General features: G+C 45.4%; 1 protein-coding gene across 1 annotated transcript in view; it reads left to right on the top strand.

The window, feature by feature from the left end:
• LOC126199511 (ski oncogene) overlaps positions 1 to 20430 on the top strand; it is a 221401-nt gene that overhangs the window by 150513 nt on the left and 50458 nt on the right. The window contains exons 9-10 of the mRNA XM_049936434.1: positions 1953 to 1995; positions 8011 to 8121. Of these exons, the coding sequence (XP_049792391.1) occupies positions 1953 to 1995; positions 8011 to 8121 (154 nt within the window). The remainder of the gene's footprint in view (positions 1 to 1952; positions 1996 to 8010; positions 8122 to 20430) is intronic.

The raw sequence follows: 20430 nt of genomic DNA, 5'->3' as shown, positions 1-20430 counted from the left end.
ATCTTTTCTTATATTTCACTCTTACTTTCGTTTCTCACACGTATTTTCCGCAAAACTATATTTCAGTAAACACCTACGCCTCCATACTGATAGAGAGACACTATGTTATTGTCGCAGCTCACTTGTTCATCGTTTTCCTTCTCTTCAGTGTCGCGCCAATTTTGAATTTGGTGAGAACTATAGTGGTGTGCCTACTGAGAGAGACCTTATGTGATGTGGTGTGACGTGATATATATATATATATATATATATATATATATATATATATATATATATATATATACTCCTAGAAATGGAGAAAAGAACACATTGACACCGGTGTGTCAGACCCACCATACTTGCTCCGGACACTGCGAGAGGGCTGTACAAGCAATGATCACACGCACGGCACAGCGGACACACCAGGAACCGCGGTGTTGGCCGTCGAATGGCGCTAGCTGCGCAGCATTTGTGCACCGCCGCCGTCAGTGTCAGCCAGTTTGCCGTGGCATACTGAGCTCCATCGCAGTCTTTAACACTGGTAGCATGCCGCGACAGCGTGGACGTGAACCGTATGTGCAGTTGACGGACTTTGAGCGAGGGCGTATAGTGGGCATGCGGGAGGCCGGGTGGACGTACCGCCGAATTGCTCAACACGTGGGGCGTGAGGTCTCCACAGTACATCGATGTTGTCGCCAGTGGTCGGCGGAAGGTGCACGTGCCCGTCGACCTGGGACCGGACCGCAGCGACGCACGGATGCACGCCAAGACCGTAGGATCCTACGCAGTGCCGTAGGGGACCGCACCGCCACTTCCCAGCAAATTAGGGACACTGTTGCTCCTGGGGTATCGGCGAGGACCATTGGCAACCGTCTCCATGAAGCTGGGCTACGGTCCCGCACACCGTTAGGCCGTCTTCCGCTCACGCCCCAACATCGTGCAGCCCGCCTCCAGTGGTGTCGCGACAGGCGTGAATGGAGGGACGAATGGAGACGTGTCGTCTTCAGCGATGAGAGTCGCTTCTGCCTTGGTGCCAATGATGGTCGTATGCGTGTTTGACGCCGTGCAGGTGAGCGCCACAATCAGGACTGCATACGACTGAGGCACACAGGGCCAACACCCGGCATCATGGTGTGGGGAGCGATCTCCTACACTGGCCGTACACCACTGGTGATCGTCGAGGGGACACTGAATAGTGCACGGTACATCCAAACCGTCATCGAACCCATCGTTCTACCACTCCTAGATCGGCAAGGGAACTTGCTGTTCCAACAGGACAATGCACGTCCGCATGTATCCCGTGCCACCCAACGTGCTCTAGAAGGTGTAAGTCAACTACCCTGGCCAGCAAGATCTCAGGATCTGTCCCCCATTGAGCATGTTTGGGACTGGATGAAGCGTCGTCTCACGCGGTCTGCACGTCCAGCACGGACGCTGGTCCAACTGAGGCGCCAGGTGGAAATGGCATGGCAAGCCGTTCCACAGGACTACATCCAGCATCTCTACGATCGTCTCCATGGGAGAACAGCAGCCTGCATTGCTGCGAAAGGTGGATATACACTGTACTAGTGCCGACATTGTGCATGCTCTGTTGCCTGTGTCTATGTGCCTGTGGTTCTGTCATTGTGATCATGTGATGTATCTGACCCCAGGAATGTGTCAATAAAGTTTCCCCTTCCTGTGACAATGAATTCACGGTGTTCTTATTTCAATTTCCAGGAGTATATATATATATGTGTGTGTGTGTGTGTGTGTGTGTGTGTGTGTGTGTGTGTGTGTGTGCATGTAATGAGAACAAGAGAGAGCGAGCTTGAAAAATGGGGCGGGACGAGAGAACTGAGAAGCAGACTTTTTTGGATATTTGTGTTAGATTGAAGAATTTCACGTTGCTCCTTACTCACATATCTCAATTTCCTAACAGTTCTCAGACAGTCACTACATTGTTAATTTAATGCGGAATTTTCTCTTTTCAGGAAGAAATCGCAGAGCAGCAAGACAGCCCAGCCGGAGGTGAAGGTGAGTCAACATTCCTCTCTCCTACCCTCTATTCGAAATTCCGCAAACGAAAATCCATTCAGAACGGGGAAGGCAGTCAATCGTGAACGTGCAAGTTTCCACTACTAAGAATTTGTTATGTTGAAAGTACTAGTAGACACAGTAATAATAGTTAATAATAAAATCAGTCTTGATCACAAATTTATTTATTCTGGTAACCGGCTTCGATCAAGCCTGTGGTCATCTTCAGACCAAAATGCTGTCTGAGCAGGAGCCTCCTTGTGGTGGTAAATCACTGCACGTCCACACAAACTTAGCTGTATGAAATCAGATGCCGGACAGGTATTAACTGAAAAGAAGAAGGCAATGAAATGTAGGTCACTCGCAAAGGAAAGAAGCATAGTTCATCAATACTCCTGTCTTACTCGTAAACCAGGATGGTTACAAGGTAGAACTGATGTAAAAGATAAATAAGTTACACATAAAAATGTATGTAGTTCAGCATGTAGATAAATACTGAATGCGCTTGTGTTATTCTGCCATAAATCTAATCTTAGTTCAAAAATATTAAAACTTACATGTTTTATCAATCATTTATTGCACGATCTTACTTCATACAATTCCTGACCGAATTTAAAAAGTTTAAATGCCTACTCATTAAGAGGTACAACATCACGTTAAAGGTTTAACACATTATTATTTTTGTTAAGCTTCACAGCCTCAACGTATTTTAAGAATGAAAACACGCTCCAAGTAGGCTGTACTCTTTTTGTTTTCCGTGCAATTGACCAATTTCAATCGTGGGTTATTTTTAAGCGATGTCTTAGAATGTGAAATAAAGCTGGAAACTTAAGATATGTGCTTGTGAATTACCCACTGCTGAAAATGGACGATTACACGAAAATTAAGAAGCATACAGCCTACTTGGACCATGCTTTCATTCTCAGATCCAGTATTAAAGATAGAAACTGTGTATATCTCTCGAGGCATCGTAACTCAAGGCGCGCAAATTACCTAGACTGTTTTCATCCAGTATTTAAGAACGAGAGTACTAGCGACTTCCAACAATCTTTGGTCATCATTTCAAAACTTTTCTCACAGGGACGTCCACAATTTCATTGCTTTCTGCTTTCTGCAGAATCGGACCTGACGTTTCAGTTTATTACTTGTTTAGTACTAACTCTATTAACAACACTTTTGCTGAGTGTTCAGGTATGCCACTGAATTTATTGTATAGTTGCGCGGCACATAGATCAAGAGAAATAAATATATAAACATCTGTTTTATTTTTTTCATTATTTTCTGGATGAATAATTGGAAACTAATAAAAACTAAGATACTTAGGATTTTTTCATTTTTTTACATACTTAACGTCAAATACGAGGGCGTTCTGAAAAGTAATGCCTCCTAACTTTTTATGTGAAAATGTTAAAGATTTTTTAACAATACGAACTTTATTAACATTTTACATTTTCATTCATCATGTGTACATATTTATTTCTCAAAATAATCACCCTGGTGCCGAACACACTACTTCTAGCGAAAGACCAGTTTGTTGATACCGCCACTGTAGATCGTTTGACTTTGTTGATGGAGCCGCAACCTCACCTCTGCCTGTACGACTTCATAATTATCAATGTAAAGTCCTCAAAAATGTTATTTAAGAATAAAATTTTCAGTCTTCAGCGGAGTGTGCGCTGATATGAAACATTCTGGCAGATTAAAACTGTGTGCTGGACCGAGACTCGAACTCGGGACGAGGTACTGGTGGCAGTAAAGCTGTGGGGACTGTTCGTGAGTCGGGCTTGGGTAGGTCAGTCGGCAGGGCTCTTTCCCGTGAAAGGGAAGGTTCCGAGTTGCTATCTCGGTCCGGCACACAATTTTAATCTGCCAGAAAATTTCCTGTTATTTAAGTTTTGGAAACTGATGAAAATCGGATGGTTCCAAGTCGGGACTGTTAGGAGAATGATCGATGACAGCGAACCCTGTGGAATGTTGCAAATGTCGCAGGGCTCGTGTGTGGTCTGCTAAAGGAGCAGGCTCTCACAGTGTGAGCGAACTCTTTCTGCGGTTAGAAACTCAATTACAGCACGCTGTTTCTCACGCACCGACACATTTTTCTGTTACGCAGCACCACGTTACACTTTACAGTTCGGAGCCCTGTAGCGGCAGAGGGTTGCAACTTGCTTCAGCGAAGAAGGAACGCCGACCGAATAATATGCATGTTATGCAATACCTCAGCCGATATTGAAAAGAGAAGAAAAAATTCGGAGGCATTACTTTTTAGTACTCGCTCATGTTTAACACATTAATGTCCAAGATGCTATCCAGGCGGGTGTAAAATGAATGAGCGCAATGGAAAATACTGAACGCGAAATTGAAGATTTGGCCCTGTCTGACTACCCGCTGAAGCAGATCTTAGGATCTCTTAATGCTGATAATATTTCCAACTTCTTGCGCTTTAACATATAAATTACAACATAAACATAAATGAATGATTAGAGGAGCTAGTAATTAATAAATGATAAATGTTATTTCTGCTTATATATTTACTGTACATTAAAACCGTTTTATATATTACAAATTTTTATATATCAATGTCCAATATTACTGATCAGTTGCCCAAATCTGCCCCTTTTTTATGCTTACGTGATCTAATATAAATAACGCGTGATGACTGGCATCATCTATGTACCAAACACTAGAAGACACTACTTTCAAAGATGATCTACAGTGGTGCAGAACGTCAGTGTAAATAAAATTTACGTGATCATAGCTGTTTAGCTTTATAGCCCTAATAATCCAATGCAATTAGCAATATCACCGTATGTACTGCGCCCGGTGCGTCGGAGAGAAGGTTTTTATGCGCAACTTCGATGGTGGAAGTACTCGAGCCACAGAATAAAAAACTCTTTCAAACACTAGGACAGCAGAAAGCGGTCCTCTGACTATTATAATCTAGCACTGACTTCTCCTCTCTGTGTTCTACAGACGAGAAACACGAACTCCCAGCCACAAGGACGGAATTCAGATAACGTTTCAACATGAGTATAGACACAAGAAGTCCTCTCAATCATTGAACACTGCGTACTCAACGGCGGCTTCCTACCCGAAGGCGAAGTTCAGATTCCTATAAGTTCGCAACAGTACAGTACCTAACCGTTCTAACTATAAAATCTCCTGAGAGAAAGACAGCAAGTCCGTCTCTACCAACAAAACCCGTCAAACATGGACGCTCAAAACGGAAGACCTCTTTCTCTCCACCGCTGGCTTCCCAGCAAAGCTCGTCTCCCCTCTCTTGTAAAAGCAGAAAGCGAATCATTTTCTCGAATCCACAGAATATTCGCCCTCTCTAAAGATTGTTCCAAACGCCGACCAACCATATTTTATTCTTTTGTCGTCCAGCGCGCAAAGTTTGCGAGGAAATACCTCTATCCGTTAATTAGGAATTCATACAATGCTACGCTTCTCAGAGTAAAAATCCTCAGAAGTAACCCAACCTGATGATTTCCGAGGTAACGCTTCCTTATTCCTCTCTGAGGCGGCCAAAATTATCAGAGTTTCCGAAGTATTATCCGGTTATCATTCCGGCCCCGCTACAATACCGGCCGCCCGCCGTTGTATTGTGCTTCACCTCTCAGGTGCCCCGACCGTCCGTCTTGGGATACTTCCTCTGCGGGCTTTTTCACCCAGGGCCTGAGTTACACCTGCTGTTTCATTTCCACCCGCGTTCCAGCTTCTACTAGTATAGGCAATCATTCATTACGCTGTTTTGACAATAAAGACACTCCATCACCTTTCATGTTATAAGCGTTAACAACAATTTACAAGGTCGGCGAGCAGCATCTGCAGGGACATGCCCAAACAGCTGCAACATACATCGCGTTTCTACAGAATGATCTGCCAACGTTGCTCGAAAATGTCCCACTGGAAATGCGTCGACGTATGTGGTATCAGCATGATGGTGCACCTGCACATTCCGCAATTAACACTAGGCTGACCCTTGACAGGAAGTTCGACGGGCGTTTCATAGGACGTGGAGGACGCATAAATTGGCGAGCCCGTTCTCCTGATCTTACACCTCTGGACTTCTTTCTGTGGGGTACGTTAAAGGAGAATGTGTACCGTGATGTGCCTACAACCCCAGAGGATAAGAAACAACGTATTGTGGCAGCCTGCGGCGACATTACACCAGATGTACTGCGGCGTGTACGACATTCATTACGCCAGAGATTGCAATTGTGTGCAGCAAATGATGGCTACCACATTGAACATCTATTGGCCTGACATGTCGGGACACACTCTATTCCACTCCGTAATTGAAAACGGAAACCACGTGTGTACGTGTACCTCACCCCTCATGGTAATGTACATGTGCGTCAGTGAAAAAGACCAATAAAAAGGTGTTAGCATGTGGACGAAATGCGCTGTTCCAGTCTCTTCTGTACCTAAGGTCCATCACCGTTCCCTTTGGATCCCTACGTAATTCGGTGCTCTCCGATACACACGATCGAACAGCGGAGGGGTGGTACTCAATCGTCAACTTTAGGTTACAAAATCTCCGGATGTAATTAACATTTTACAATGCAACAAACGGCACTGATTACGTATTTGTTTATATGTTCAAAAAATGGTTCAAATGGCTCTGAGCACTATGGGACTTAACATCTATTGTCATCAGTCCCCTAGAACTTAGAACTACTTAAACCTAACTAACCTAAGGACATCCCACAACACCCAGCCATCACGAGGCAGAGAAAATCCCTGACCCCGCCGGGAATCGAACCCGGGAACCCGGGCGTGGGAAGCGAGAACGCTACCGCACGACCACGAGATGCGGGCAATATATATTCAGATGTGCTAACAAAACTAACGGGGTTCCATTTAAAAAAAACGTAGGTTTGTGTTAAAAAACATACATCCCTGCATTTTTTTATGGTTTGTATTAACCAATTACACTAGCCCCTCTCCTCACGTTCGGTCTGTGGAATCGATTCGTCAGTATTTGATGTGGTTTACGAAATACGAGGCCTGTTCAGAAAGTAAGCTCCGATTGATTGCCAAATTGAAACCACAGTGAACATCAGAAATGTTTTACTTGTAACAATTAGCTACACCTTTCAGCTACTTCTCTACGTAGTCGCCGTTCTGACTTAGACTTTTGTCATAGCGTTGTACCAACTTTTCAATAGCCTTATCATAGAAGGCAGCCGACTGTGCTTTCCGCCAATTCTCCACGCTGGCCTACACCTCGTTGTCTGTGTCAAAATGTTGTCTTCAAAGACAGCGGTTCATGTGACCAGAGATGAAACTCAGGGGGAGACAATTGCGGACTGTATTGTGGATAATCTCACATTTCCATTTGAAAACGATGCAGGAGCATCTTCATTGCCCTGCAGAATGCGGCTGAGAATTGTCTTGAAGAAACAGCACGACAGTTATGTAATGTTAGCTGCATAGCTTCAGGCGAAATTTCTCACCAGGCCCTCGTACTTGGCGGCAGACACTATTTTCTAGACATCTTTACGCACTCACTGCGAGCTCAGAAATGAGAAGTGCGACGTGATGCTAACTGGGGTTATACTAGAGACACTACCCAACACATCTGTGCAAAGCTTTATCGGATTTTCATAGTCGTTTCCATTTCGCGACCGATCTGAGCTTACTTTCTGAACGCCCCTCGTATATACAGCGGTAATGTTAGGTGACTCACCCTGTATACGATGTGCATCCTATCAAATGATGCCTAATTCCGATTGTAAATCACGACAAAGTATGTAGATGAGTGCTTGTAAGGTGCGAAATTATAGCCATTTTAGAAGGTGTGTTGTCTGTATACATCGTTGTTCGACCGTTTTTACGATCGGTGGCAGGGGGGGGGGGGGAAGTAGGGATGTTACCAGCTGTAGTGTATTAAAGGTAAATAATTTTAATACATCCCACACAAATAGTGTCTCGTATGTGTTCTGTTTCCTGACGCATCCCTGAAGGGTCTACTTTGGGACGTTCACAGAGAACGTGGGCGCTATGTTTCAGGTCAGCCGGTTCCGCGGCCGGGCCTGTGGGCTGTGGCCCGCCTCTCGCTGGAGCACCCCGAGCGCGCCCTCTACCGCAGCGAGGTCGCCAGGCAGCTGCACATCATGAGGGGTGAGTCGCTGGCGGCCGGGGGATGGGAAGCAGCGGGGCGACGGCAGCCGTAAGCGCAGCACGTAACGTGAAATGGCCCGACGCCTTCGAGCTTAAAGCCGTCCTCACACGGGACGTGAAAGCATTCGCGGACGAGTGGCTGATCGAGTTTTGTGATGTGATAACGGGGAATTTCACGTTCCAAAGCATTCCGAAGTGTGTAAGACTGCATCAGACCAGTCAGATTTTTGCTTAGTGGAGAAGAAAGTCGCCAATGAGATGCAAGTTTGCGTTCTATATCACAATCAAAACATCGGAGACGTCATAATGCATTACGTTTTTTCAATTGAAATCCATATTTCGTGCTTTCAATGTAGTAATTAATAAATTCTGTTTCAAAGCAATAGTGGACTGAGGATCTCTCGAAAACGCATCATTTTTCGTACAATTTGTTGTAAAAAAATGACGAGAAACGTTATTTTGATGGTTAAAGAATTTTCGTATTTGATTGTTTTCGTGTTGTAATTTGCTTGCTGTGAAAGTATGCCGCCTCAAGGCAACGACATATAGAATTCCCACTTCGGGTTTCTATGGGTTATTGAGGAGACTGGCAAACTTAGACTGGCCACTTAGAAAAATGTTGGGCCTAGAAATCCTGTCAGTTATGGCATTATTACTGTCAAATATATAATTGATATGTCTTCAATAGTAATACGAGTATATAATAAAGAAAATCAAGCTTCAAGATTTATTATTGTATTTGTATTGTATGTCAACTGGGGGCCTAGAAACGACGGAGAGGCTCGGTCCCCGCCGCAGCCGCAGTTGTCCACAACCGCACGACGACTGCCGCAGTCCACTTCAGCCCTCTGCCGCCCCACACCGAACCACGCTTTCAGGGTTATTGTGAGGTTCAGCCTCCGGTGGACACCCTCCCCCCCCCATCCCCACCCCCCCACCCCCAGGGAACGTCTCACACCGGACGAGTGTAACCCTTATGTTTGCGTGGTACAGTAATGGTGGTGTACGCGTACGTGCAGAACTTGTTTGCGCGGTAATCGCCGACATAGTGTAACTGAGGCGGAATAAGGGGAACCAGCCAGTATTCGCCTAGGCAGATGGAAAACCGCCTAAAAACCATCCACAGACTGGCTGGCTCACTGGACCTCGACACAAGTGCGCCGGGCGGATTCGTGCCGGGGACCAGGCGCTCCTTCCCAATTCGGAAAGCTGTGCGTTAGACCGCACGGCTAACCGGGAGGGCTATTATCGTATTTACTTAAGGTCTCTGATAGTTTACAAACTATAAAATAATGATGCTAGAAAATATAATTTTCCTAAAAAAATGTGCGAGGTGAGCCATTGAGCAATTTCTTCCTCTTCTTGAGCTTCCAGGTTTTCTCGCTCACTCAGCAAACGTGACGTATTTATAGAAGAATTACAGTAAACTGTGAAGCTTAAAAAGTTCGTGCACAAAAATACGCCAACTTGATCACATATTGGCTCAACCATTCGCGACAGCAGCTGTTACGTTCGCTAATGACAACAGAAGGCAATACTGTCAAGGGACAGATTGCGAGACTTCCGAATATTGTTCTCATATGAAAGTAATCCAGTTTTCGAACGATAGGTGGTTCGCGAGTCGAAAAAGTCCCGGCCCGAGCTACACTCGTTGCGGCCCGGTCCGAGCTATGCTCGGACTTGGTAACCATTGTGTTGGTAGATTAAGTTTTATTAAGGAATCTATGTCCGGAAATAGACCGTTTGGGTTTAAAATACGTTTGAAGATCCGATAAGTTTCGAATGTCCCGCTTCACGATTTGCACACAACGGACAGTACGAGCTCTGACCTGTGTGCCTACGGAGGCCCATAGCTAGGAAAATGTCCCGAGCACTTGTCTTCGCATTTTCTTCTACGTGATGGAAGACGTCCCATTCGAAGTCGAGAGTGCGGCGCATCTGCGCAGCTGACAGTCAACCCTCACAATTGCAAACGTACCAGTTTCTCATAACCGTTGTTGGACGAAAATGGCATCTGCTGCCTTAATTATGAAAAGGACTGACGACACATCCCTATTCCATTTTACGTGCTTACCATAAAGTGGGATATTTACAAGTAAACGGTTATTAAAACCTATTTTACAAGTGGTGCTCTTTTCTAAAAGCAGGTTGGTTTCATTCAGGATTCCAATACACCACATCATTCGCCACTCTTTTGCCTGCAAAATCCTATTTTGCGACATAATCTCCATTCAATTCGAGGAACTTACTCTACGTTACTGGGAGTGCCTGTATGCCCTCATCGTGTCACTCTGCAGGTCGACGTCGGTGTCAGCGTCTTGCTGCATCAATAATCTCCCCATTATCCATGTCCCGTGTCCCACGGAGTGCATCCTTCACTGAGCCAAACAGATGGAATTCGAAAGGTGAGAGATCCGGGCTGTGGGATGGGCAGGGAAAAACGGCGCAGTCAAATTTTGTCATCTCCTCTCGTGTGCACAGACTTTTTTGAGGACACTGGACTCGCATTCGGGAGGACGACGGTTCAATCCCGCGTCCGGCCACCTGATTTAGGTTTTCCGTGATTTCCCTAAATCGCTCCAGGCTAATGCCCCGTCCTTCCATAATCCGATGAGGTCGATGACCTCGTTCTTTGGGCGCGACTGCTACGGTCGCAGGTTCGAATCCTGCCTCGGGCATGGATGTGTGTGATGTCCTTAGGTTAGTTAGGTTTAAGTAGTTCTAAGTTCTAGGGGACTGATGACCACAGATGTTAAGTCCCATAGTGCCCAGAGCCATTTGAACCATTTGAACCCTCGTTCTTTGGTCTCTTCCCCCAAACCATCGAACCGAACTTGTCTTTTAAATCTTGCGTTGTTATGTAGCGGGAGACCTTCGTTCACAATTTTGTGGCCACAAACAAGCTGAAATCGTTTCTTCATTGTGCTGAGGGTTCCATGATACACGTCACAGTTGATCGTTGCGCCATGAGGGAGGATATCAAACAGAATAACTTGTTCAGAGTCCCAGAAGACCAACTGAGAGCGCGTCTTTCCTACGGAGGAGAGACAGTATACCGCCACTCCCTGGATTGACGTTTTGCTTCCGGTTCGAAGTGATGAATCTATGTATTATCGCCAGTGAAGTAGTTCGGCAAAAAATTGTCGCAATCAGCCTCGTAACGCATAAGCAATTACGCACACATGGCCCTTCAATGCTCTTTATGAACTTCTGTTGGGCCGCGAAGAACCCAGTGGGCACACATCTTTGAGTTATACCAAGTGGAGGCTGCGTGGGGTAGCCGGTCGCGGTCACGGTCTGCACGGATCCACCCGTCGGAGGTTCGAGTCCTCCCTCGGACAAGGGTGTGTGTGTTGTCCATAGCGTAAGTTAGTTTAACTTAGATTAAGTAGTGCGTAAGCTTAGGGACCGATAACCTCAGCAGTTTGATCCCATAAGATCTTATCAAAAATTTACAATTTTTGCCCCAAGTGGGGACGACTGTGTCGGTACTACCAACAATAGAGTCCAGTTCAGAAACAAGGTGTTTGTAGTCTGTCGATCACCTGGAATGAGAGTGTGAGCTCGTTTCAATATTGCACGAGTCACAGCTGTGTGCGGCCGGCCGACATACGGGAGATTGGAGAGGTTTGTGCGACCTTGATGCGATGAAGACAGACGCCTCGCCCAACGGCTTACCGTGCTTTTGTTCTCTGTCAGGTCTCCGTAGAAGCTGTGTAAGCGCCCGCGATGCTCTGGCTTTGCGCCAAAAGAAACTCAGTCATATCTCTCGGCTTGGAAACCCCCGCCATTGCATTCTTATTTATGGGCGCTACGTGCAACGCCGCCACCTATGGGAAGTTTGTGAAATTATAGGGGCGAAGTAGGAATATTCCACGATGTACCATTTCAGCAAAAACTGTCCGATATAAAAAATGTGTTGCATTACTTATTGAACGCCCCTCATACTAAGCCCCCTCTATAAGGCCTAGAAATCTGTGACTACACTCTACATCTACATCTACATCTACGTGATTACTCTGCTATTCACAATAAAGTGCCTGGCTGAGGGTTCAATGAATCACATTCAAGCTGTCTCCATACCGTTCCACTCTCGAGCCGCGGTGTGGCCGATCGGTTCTAGGCGCTATAGTCTGGAACTGCGCGACCGCTACGGTCGCAGGGTCGAATCCTGCCTCCGGCAAGGTTGTGTGTGATGTCCTTAGGTTAGTTAGGTTTAAGTAGATCTAAGTTCTAGGGGACTGATGACCTCCCATAGTGCTCAGAGCCATTTTTGAATGGTCCACTCTCGAACGGCACGCGGGAAAAACCAGCACTTAAATTTTTCTGTGCGAGCCCTGATTTCTCTTATTTTATCGTGATGATCATTTCTCCCTTTGTAGGTGGGTGCAAACAGAATGTTTTCGCAATCGGAGGAGAAAACCGGTGATTGAAATTTCATGAGAATATCCCGTCGCAACGAAAAACGCCTTTGTTTTTATGATTGCCACTCCAATTCACGTATCATGTCTGTGACACTATCTCACCTATTTCGCGATGATACAAAACGAGATGCCCTTCTTTGTACTTTTTCGATGTCATCCGTCAGTCCCACCTAATGCGGATCCCACACCGCACAGCAATACTCCAGAATAGGGCGGACAAGCGTGGTGTAAGCAGTCTCTTTAGTAGACCTGTTGCAACTTCTAAGTGTTCTGCCAATGAATCATAGTCTGTGGTTTGCTCTACCCACAATATTATCTATGTGATCGTTCAAATTTAGGTTATTTGTAATTGTAATCGCTAAGTATTTAGTTGAATTTACAGCCTTCAGATTTGTGTGACTTATCGCGTAATCGAAATTTAGTGATTTCTTTTAGTACTCATCTGAATAACTTCACACTTTTCCTTATTCAGGGTCAATTGCCACTTTTCGCACCATACAGATATCTTATCTAAATCATTTTGTAAGTCGTGTTGATCATCTGATGACTTTACAAGACGGCAAGTGACAGCATCATCTGCAAACAATCTATGACGGATACTCAGATTGTCTCCAATGTCGTTAATATAGATCAGGAACAAAAGAGGGCCTATAACACTTCCTTGGGGAACGCCGGATAGTAATTCTGTTTTACCAGATTACTTTCCGTCTATTACTACGAACTGTGACCTTTCTGACAGGAAATCACGAATCCAGTCGCACAACTGAGGCGATACTCCGTGGGCACGCAGTTTGGTTAGAAGACGCTTGTGAAGAAATCTAAAAATATTGAATCAATTTGACATCCTCCGTCGATAGCACGTATTACTTCATGAATATAAAGAGCTAGTTGTGTTTCACAAGAACGATATTTTCTGAATCCGTGCTGACTGTGTGTCAATAAATCGTTTTCTTCGAGGTACTTCATAACGTTAGAATTCAGTATATGTTCCAAAACCTTACTGCAAATCGACGTTAGTGATATAGGCCTGTAATTCAGCGGATTACTCCCACTTATCTTTTTGGGTATTCGTGTGACTTGAGCAATTTTCCAGTCTTTAGATACGGATCTTTTTGTGAGCGAGTGGTTGTATATAATTGCTAAATATGGAGCTATTTTATCAGAATTCTCTGAGAGGAACCTGACTGGTATATAAACTGGACCGGAGGCCTTGCCTTTATGTGATTTAAGCTGCCTCGTTACTCCGAGGATATCTACTTCTATGTTTCTCATCTTGGCAGACTTAAAAACAGGTTGTATGCCTGCGATCTTCTACCTAAAGGACCTCTTCTGAATATTTCAGTGATCGTACATCTACATCTACATTTATACTCTGCAAGCCATCCAACGGTGAGTGGCGGAGGGCACTTTACGTCACATTGTCATTACCTCCCTTTCCTGTTCCAGTCGCGTATGGTTCGCGGGAAGAACGACTGCCGGAAAGCCTCCATGCGCGCTCGAATCTCTCTATTTTTACATTCGTGATGTCCTCGAGAGGTATAAGTAGGAGGAAGCAATATATTCGATACCTCATGCAGAAACGCACCCTCTCGAAACCTGGACAGCAAGCTACACCGCGATGCAAAGCGCCTCTCTTGCAGAGTCTGCCACTTGAGGTTGCTAAACATCTCCGTAACGCTATGACGCTTACCAAATAACCCTGCCATGAAACGCGCCGCTCTTCTTTGGATCTTCTCTACCTCCTCCGTCAACCCGACCTGGTACGGATCCCACACTGATGAGCAATACTCAAGTGTAGGTCGAACGAGTGTTTTGTAGGCCACGTGCCTTGTTCATGGACTACATTTCCTAAGGACTCTCCCAATTAATCTCAATCTGGCACCCGCCTTACCAACAATATGATCATTCCACTTCAAATCATTCCGTACGCATACTCCCAGATATTTTACAGAAGTAACTGCTACCAGTGTTTGTTCCGCTATCATATAATCATACAATAAAGCATCCTTCTTTCTATGTATTCGCAATACATTACATTTGTCTATGTTAAGGGTCAGTTACCACTCCCTGCACCAAGTGCCTATCCGCTGCAGATCTTCCTGCATTTCGCTGCAATTTTCTAATGCTGCAACTTCTCTGTATACTACAGCATCATCCGCGAAAAGCCGCATGGAACATGCCGAAACTATCTACTATTTGCCTGGAAATTTACTTTGTCAGGATCTTATGAGTGAATTTTGAATATGAGTAGTAACAATAAGAACTTAGTGAAAGAGTATTGTGTTGTTACAAGCTGTGAACACTGGGGAACATTTTCTTTGTATTCCATTAGTGGAGACCATTGACAGAAATCTATCGCATCTTTGGCAAACAATATCGTCCGCTACGACCGAGACAGACACGCAGTCGTCTCTCGCCAGCGCAAGGCACATGTGTTAACTACCAGCTAGCTCCAAATTAACGCTTCGCACCGGCGCAAAGCGCAGCCGAGTCCGCGGCACGTACAGAGAGAGAGTAGCGTCCATTAGTTCTGGCGACGCACGCTGCTCTGAATAGCGTTATTCACAGCAGCGGAGACGCAGGCGGGCGCGCGGCGTCAAAGGCGCTACGGAAGCGGCTAGAACGTCCGGCCAATCCGCGCCGCGCGTCCTGAAAGGACGTCGCCGCCACAATTATACGGGCTCTGTACACCTGTGTACACGCGTTCGCGGGGCGCCCTGTGCCGCTGCCGTTTCAGCCAGTGCATAATTGGAATGAGCATGTGGGCAGAGCGGCATTTAATAGGAAGCGCGCCGCCTAATAGGCTTATGCGACGCGTCGCTCTGAACACCAATTACGTCTGCGGCGGGCGTAGACGCGATGTGCTGGCGCGCTCCCGGCGCTGTTTCTGCATTCAGAGCGCAGCTGTCTGCCCACGTCAGCTACGCAGCTTACTAGTGCAGGCTTGTGATCAAAAGTTCTCTCTCCACTGTAAATGACAATGAAGTAAAATGAAAGCCAAAAAAACGTCCTAATTTTTAGCACAGTGCCACCTCCCGAGCAGTTCATTGCTCTCGAGAGAGTGGTTACAACACTCATCACGTAGGGAGACTGTGCTTTGAAAACCGCTTACTAACTGTCATAATTTAACCTGACAGTTCCGCACTGTCGCCTGATAAACAAAGTAAGAGCCTACGGAATATCAGACCAGCTGTGTGGCTGGATTGCAGAGTTTTTAGCAAACAGAACACAGCATTTTGTTCTCAATGGAGAGACGTCTACAGACGTTAAAGTAACCTCTGCCGTGCCACAGGGGATAGTTATGGGACCATTGCTTTTCACAATATGTATAAATGACCTAGTAGATAGTGTCGGAAGTTCCATGCGGCTTTTCGCGGATGATGCTGTAGTATACAGAGAAGTTGCAGCATTAGAAAATTGCAGCGAAATGCAGGAAGATCTGCAGTGGATAGGCACTTTGTGCAGAGAGTGGCAACTGACCCTTAACATAGACAAATGTAATGTATTGCGAATACATAGAAAAAAGGATCCTTTACTGTATGATTACATGATAGCGGAACAAACACTGGTAGCAGTTACTTCTTTAAAATATCTGGAAGTATGCGTGCGGAACGATTTGAAGTGGAATGATCATATAAAATTAATTGTCGGTAAGGCGGGTGCCAGGTTGAGATTCATTGAGAGAGTCCTTAGAAAATGTAGTCCATCAACAAAGGAGGTGGCTTACAAAACACTCGTTCGACGTATACTTGACTATTGCTCATCAGTGTGGGATCCGTACCAGATTGGGTTGACAGAGGAGATAGAAAAGATCCAAAGAAGAGCGTGATAGCGTTACGGAGATGTTTAGCAAACTCAAGTGGTAGACTCTGCAAGAGAGGAGCTCTGCATCGCGGTGTAGCTTGCTGTCCAGGTTTCGAGAGGGTGCGTTTCTAGATGAGGTATCGAATTATTGCTTCCCCCTACTTATATCTCCCGAGGAGATCACGAATGTAAAATCAGAGAGATTCGAGCGCGCACGGAGGCTTTCCGGCAGTCGTTCTTCCCGCGAACCATACGCGACTGGAACAGGAAAGGGAGGTAATGACAGTGGCACGTAAAGTGCTCCCGCCACACACCGTTGGGTGGCTTGCTGAGTACAAATGTAGATATAGATGTACGGAAGTGCAGAACAAATACGCTGAGGTGACAAAAGACATCGGGTATGCACGTATACAGATGACGATAGTATCACGTAGACAAGGTATATAAGGACAGTGCATTGGCGTAGCTGTCACTTGAACTCAGGCATTCACGTGAAAAGATTTCCAACGTGATTATGGTCGGGAATGAATTCGAACGCGGATTGGTAATTGGAGCCAGACGCATGGGACCTTGCAATACGGAAATCTTCAGGAAACTCAATATTCCGTTATTTCAGGTATTAAAAGATTTTGTGGCGCTTTTTACACTGGTATCCTTACAAGATTCAGAGTCTGCACCAAATCAATTCCCAAGATAGGCTACCACGCCGCGACTTTTCACTTCCTTTCTTGGTATGCATAGAAATGCGTGACATGTGGCCGGGAAATATTCTTTGGAAGAAGCACATTTTGCTCTACACGGGTGCCGTGAATGCGCGGAACTGTCGCATATGGTCTTCTACTCCGTCACATGTTGTGCATGGATTTAGGTCGGAGGATGTGGAACGCCACACACCTTGAAACTGTCTAGAGATGATACAGTCGCTGCCGAAGGTTTTTCGAGGTAAATCTTTCACATGACAAGTGACAGTCGACGCCGCCGCATCTTGCGTGAAAATAGTGGTGTGGTCGACCGGCACGGTAGCTCAGCGTGTTCGGTCAGAGGGCTGCGTGCTCCCTGTAATAAAAAAAACTAAGTCAAGGGATCAACGATCAATTTGAAGGCATGTCTTGTCCGCCATATATATATATATATATATATATATATATATATATATATATATATATATATATATATATATTGAAGGAACTTGCGAAACCACACCACAGAGTCAAAAATGCTGAGTGCGCATTTTGTGGGGGATATCAGATATCAGAGGGATCGTATCTATTAGGGATGTGTCCGGACTCTTCCTGATCTGAAGGACAGCATATGACAACATATCACTCTGATTATACGAGGTACTCAACATTTTCTACCGACTCAGCAATTAGTTGCACCCATAACACGTCATGGTCGACAGTTGTTTGTAGATTATACGAGGTACTCTACAAACAACTGTCGACCATGACGTGTTATGGGTGCAACTAATTGCTGAGTCGGTAGAAAATGTTGAATACACGTTTAACTTGCGACCATATCCTAAAAAACGTGCCAGAACTATAGTTATCGTGTGTTCGACCGTTCCTCCCCTTTCCTGGCACCCACACGACATTCTGACTGCTTATAACGCCACACTTTCGCCTGGTGGCAGAAAGTGGAACTATTGTCTTTTCAGCAAATAGAAGGTGACCGACATATGTGGATTCCCTGGCAAAAAGAGATACTAATCTTCGCTAAATGAGGCAATGACGCGAACCGAACAAAGGATTGACCTTGCACCCATAAATATATAAGGGACAGTCAAATGAAAACGAGAGACGTGGAAAGTCAGTAAATTGCTGATTATTTCAAAATAATCGCCATAACAGGTTAACACATTTATCCCACTGTGAGACAAGACGATCAATGCTTGAATAAAATAATGTTCCCTGTTTCATATGGCATCATGATTGTGCCCTGGCGTGCACATCTTCAAATTGGTCTAAGCACTGTCGGACTTAACATCTGAGGTCATCAGTCCCCTAGACTTAGAACTACTTAAACCTAATTAACCTAAGGACATCACACACATCCATGCCCGAGACAGGATTCGAACCTGCGACCCTAGCAGCAGCGCGGTTCCGGACTGAAGCGCCTAGAACCTGCACATCTTTATTCGAAGTAATTCGAGAGCCACGAGCAACTTTCTTCAGGGCTCTAAAATATGAAAATGACTTGGGGGGAGAGCCGGCCGAAGTGGCCGTGCGGTTAAAGGCGCTGCAGTCTGGAACCGCAAGACCGCTACGGTCGCAGGTTCGAATCCTGCCTCGGGCATGGATGTTTGTGATGTCCTTAGGTTAGTTAGGTTTAACTAGTTCTAAGTTCTAGGGGACTAATGACCTCAGCAGTTGAGTCCCATAGTGCTCAGAGCCATTTGAACCATTTGACTTGGGGAGAGATCGTTACTGTATTGAGGATGTATAAGGGATAAGCGCTTCCCAGTGAAACTTCTGCAGCGTAGTCGAAACAACCTTGGCTACATGTCAGCGGGCATTATCCTGCAACAGAATGATGCCGTCCGTCGACATTCCTGGGTGTTTGGACTTCAGTTTTTTTGCAAAATGTCCACGTGCCGATGTGAGTTAATTGAAAGGTGCTATCAAGTCCAAACGCCCACGCATGTTGAAGGACGGCATTACTCCATCGCAGGACAACTGACCGCCGAAATGTTGCCAAGGTTGTTTCGATTACGCTGCAGAAGTTTAGGTGGGAAGATCTTAAGCATCCTCCGTACAGTCCCGATGCCTGCCCATGCGATTTTCATATTCTTGGAGCCCCGAAGAAAGACATTCGTGGCGTTCGATTTGCTTCTGACGAACAGGCGGACGCCTAGGTATGATCATGGTTCCATAGCCAACCGCAAACATTTTTTTCATAAAGGCATTCACCGTCTTACTTTTGAATACATTGTGGGAGTGAAACAATGATCGAAGTGCTACAAATATTTACTATCAAAACCAGTCTTGATCACAATTTATTTATTACGGTGACCGGTTTCGACCACTACTGTGGTCATCTTCAGACCCACTACTAGTGATTCTCCAGCAGAAGGAGGTCCTTACTCATTGGGTCTGAAGATGACCACAGTAGTGGTCGAAACCGGTCACAGTAATACATAAATTGTGATCAAGACTGTTTTTGATAGTAAAAAAAATTTCACCATCTTGTCTCACAGTGGGATGAATTAATTAACAGTTAAGACGAATACTTTTGAATTAACAGAGTTTACTTTGTTATTTTTGCTGTGTATTCATTTTCATTTAACTGCCCTTCGTACGTCTCCAAATCAAAAATCATGTAATGTAGAATAATGCCAACGAAACGCCTGCAAGCAAGGCTCTCACAATATATGCTCAACCCTGCTGCTAAGAAATGCTCATCTCAGTAATAAAACAATCTGTGTGAACTTAACAAATCGCCAGCCAGTAGAACGATGTTAACTGCTCCACACGGCGGCCATGGAAAAAGTGAGCGTGTCCCCACATGGCCCTATTACAACTTGGATACTCTGCGCCAAGCAACCTTACTGGCCGACAAGGCTCGGCGCACCAAATACAGCTTGCATATCTGTTTCTCACTATAGAACCAAGCATACGTCCCTAGCACAGAAGAGCATGGAATGTATAGTCAAAAAAAAAAATGGTTCAAATGGCTCTGAGCACTATGGGACTTAACATCTGAGGTCATCAGTCCCCTAGAACTTAGAACTACTTAAACTTAACTAACCTAAGGACATCACACACACCAATGCCCGAGGCAGGATTCGAACCTGCGACCATAGGGGTCGCGCGGTTCCAGACTGTAGCGCCTAAAACCGCTCGGCCACACCGGCCGGCGAATGTATAGTCCTCGAGCCAAGAGAGGAACTCACAGCTCGCGTATCGATACATAATGCGAAAGACGTTGAAAGGAGGTTACTACTTTTGTAGTCTGTTACTTTATCTACACATTTTACCAAGCATCTGTGGTTAACTACAGTGTGTAGGAATTTAGTGGCGCGCCCAATTCAAATTGAGGCACAAGGTCCTACACTTCTCTCTTACATCCGAGCGATAAAGAA

Source organism: Schistocerca nitens, chromosome 8 (genome assembly GCF_023898315.1).
Source record: "Schistocerca nitens isolate TAMUIC-IGC-003100 chromosome 8, iqSchNite1.1, whole genome shotgun sequence".
Classification (NCBI taxonomy): Eukaryota; Metazoa; Arthropoda; class Insecta; order Orthoptera; family Acrididae; genus Schistocerca; species Schistocerca nitens.
This window is presented reverse-complemented; position numbering and strand designations above follow the sequence as displayed.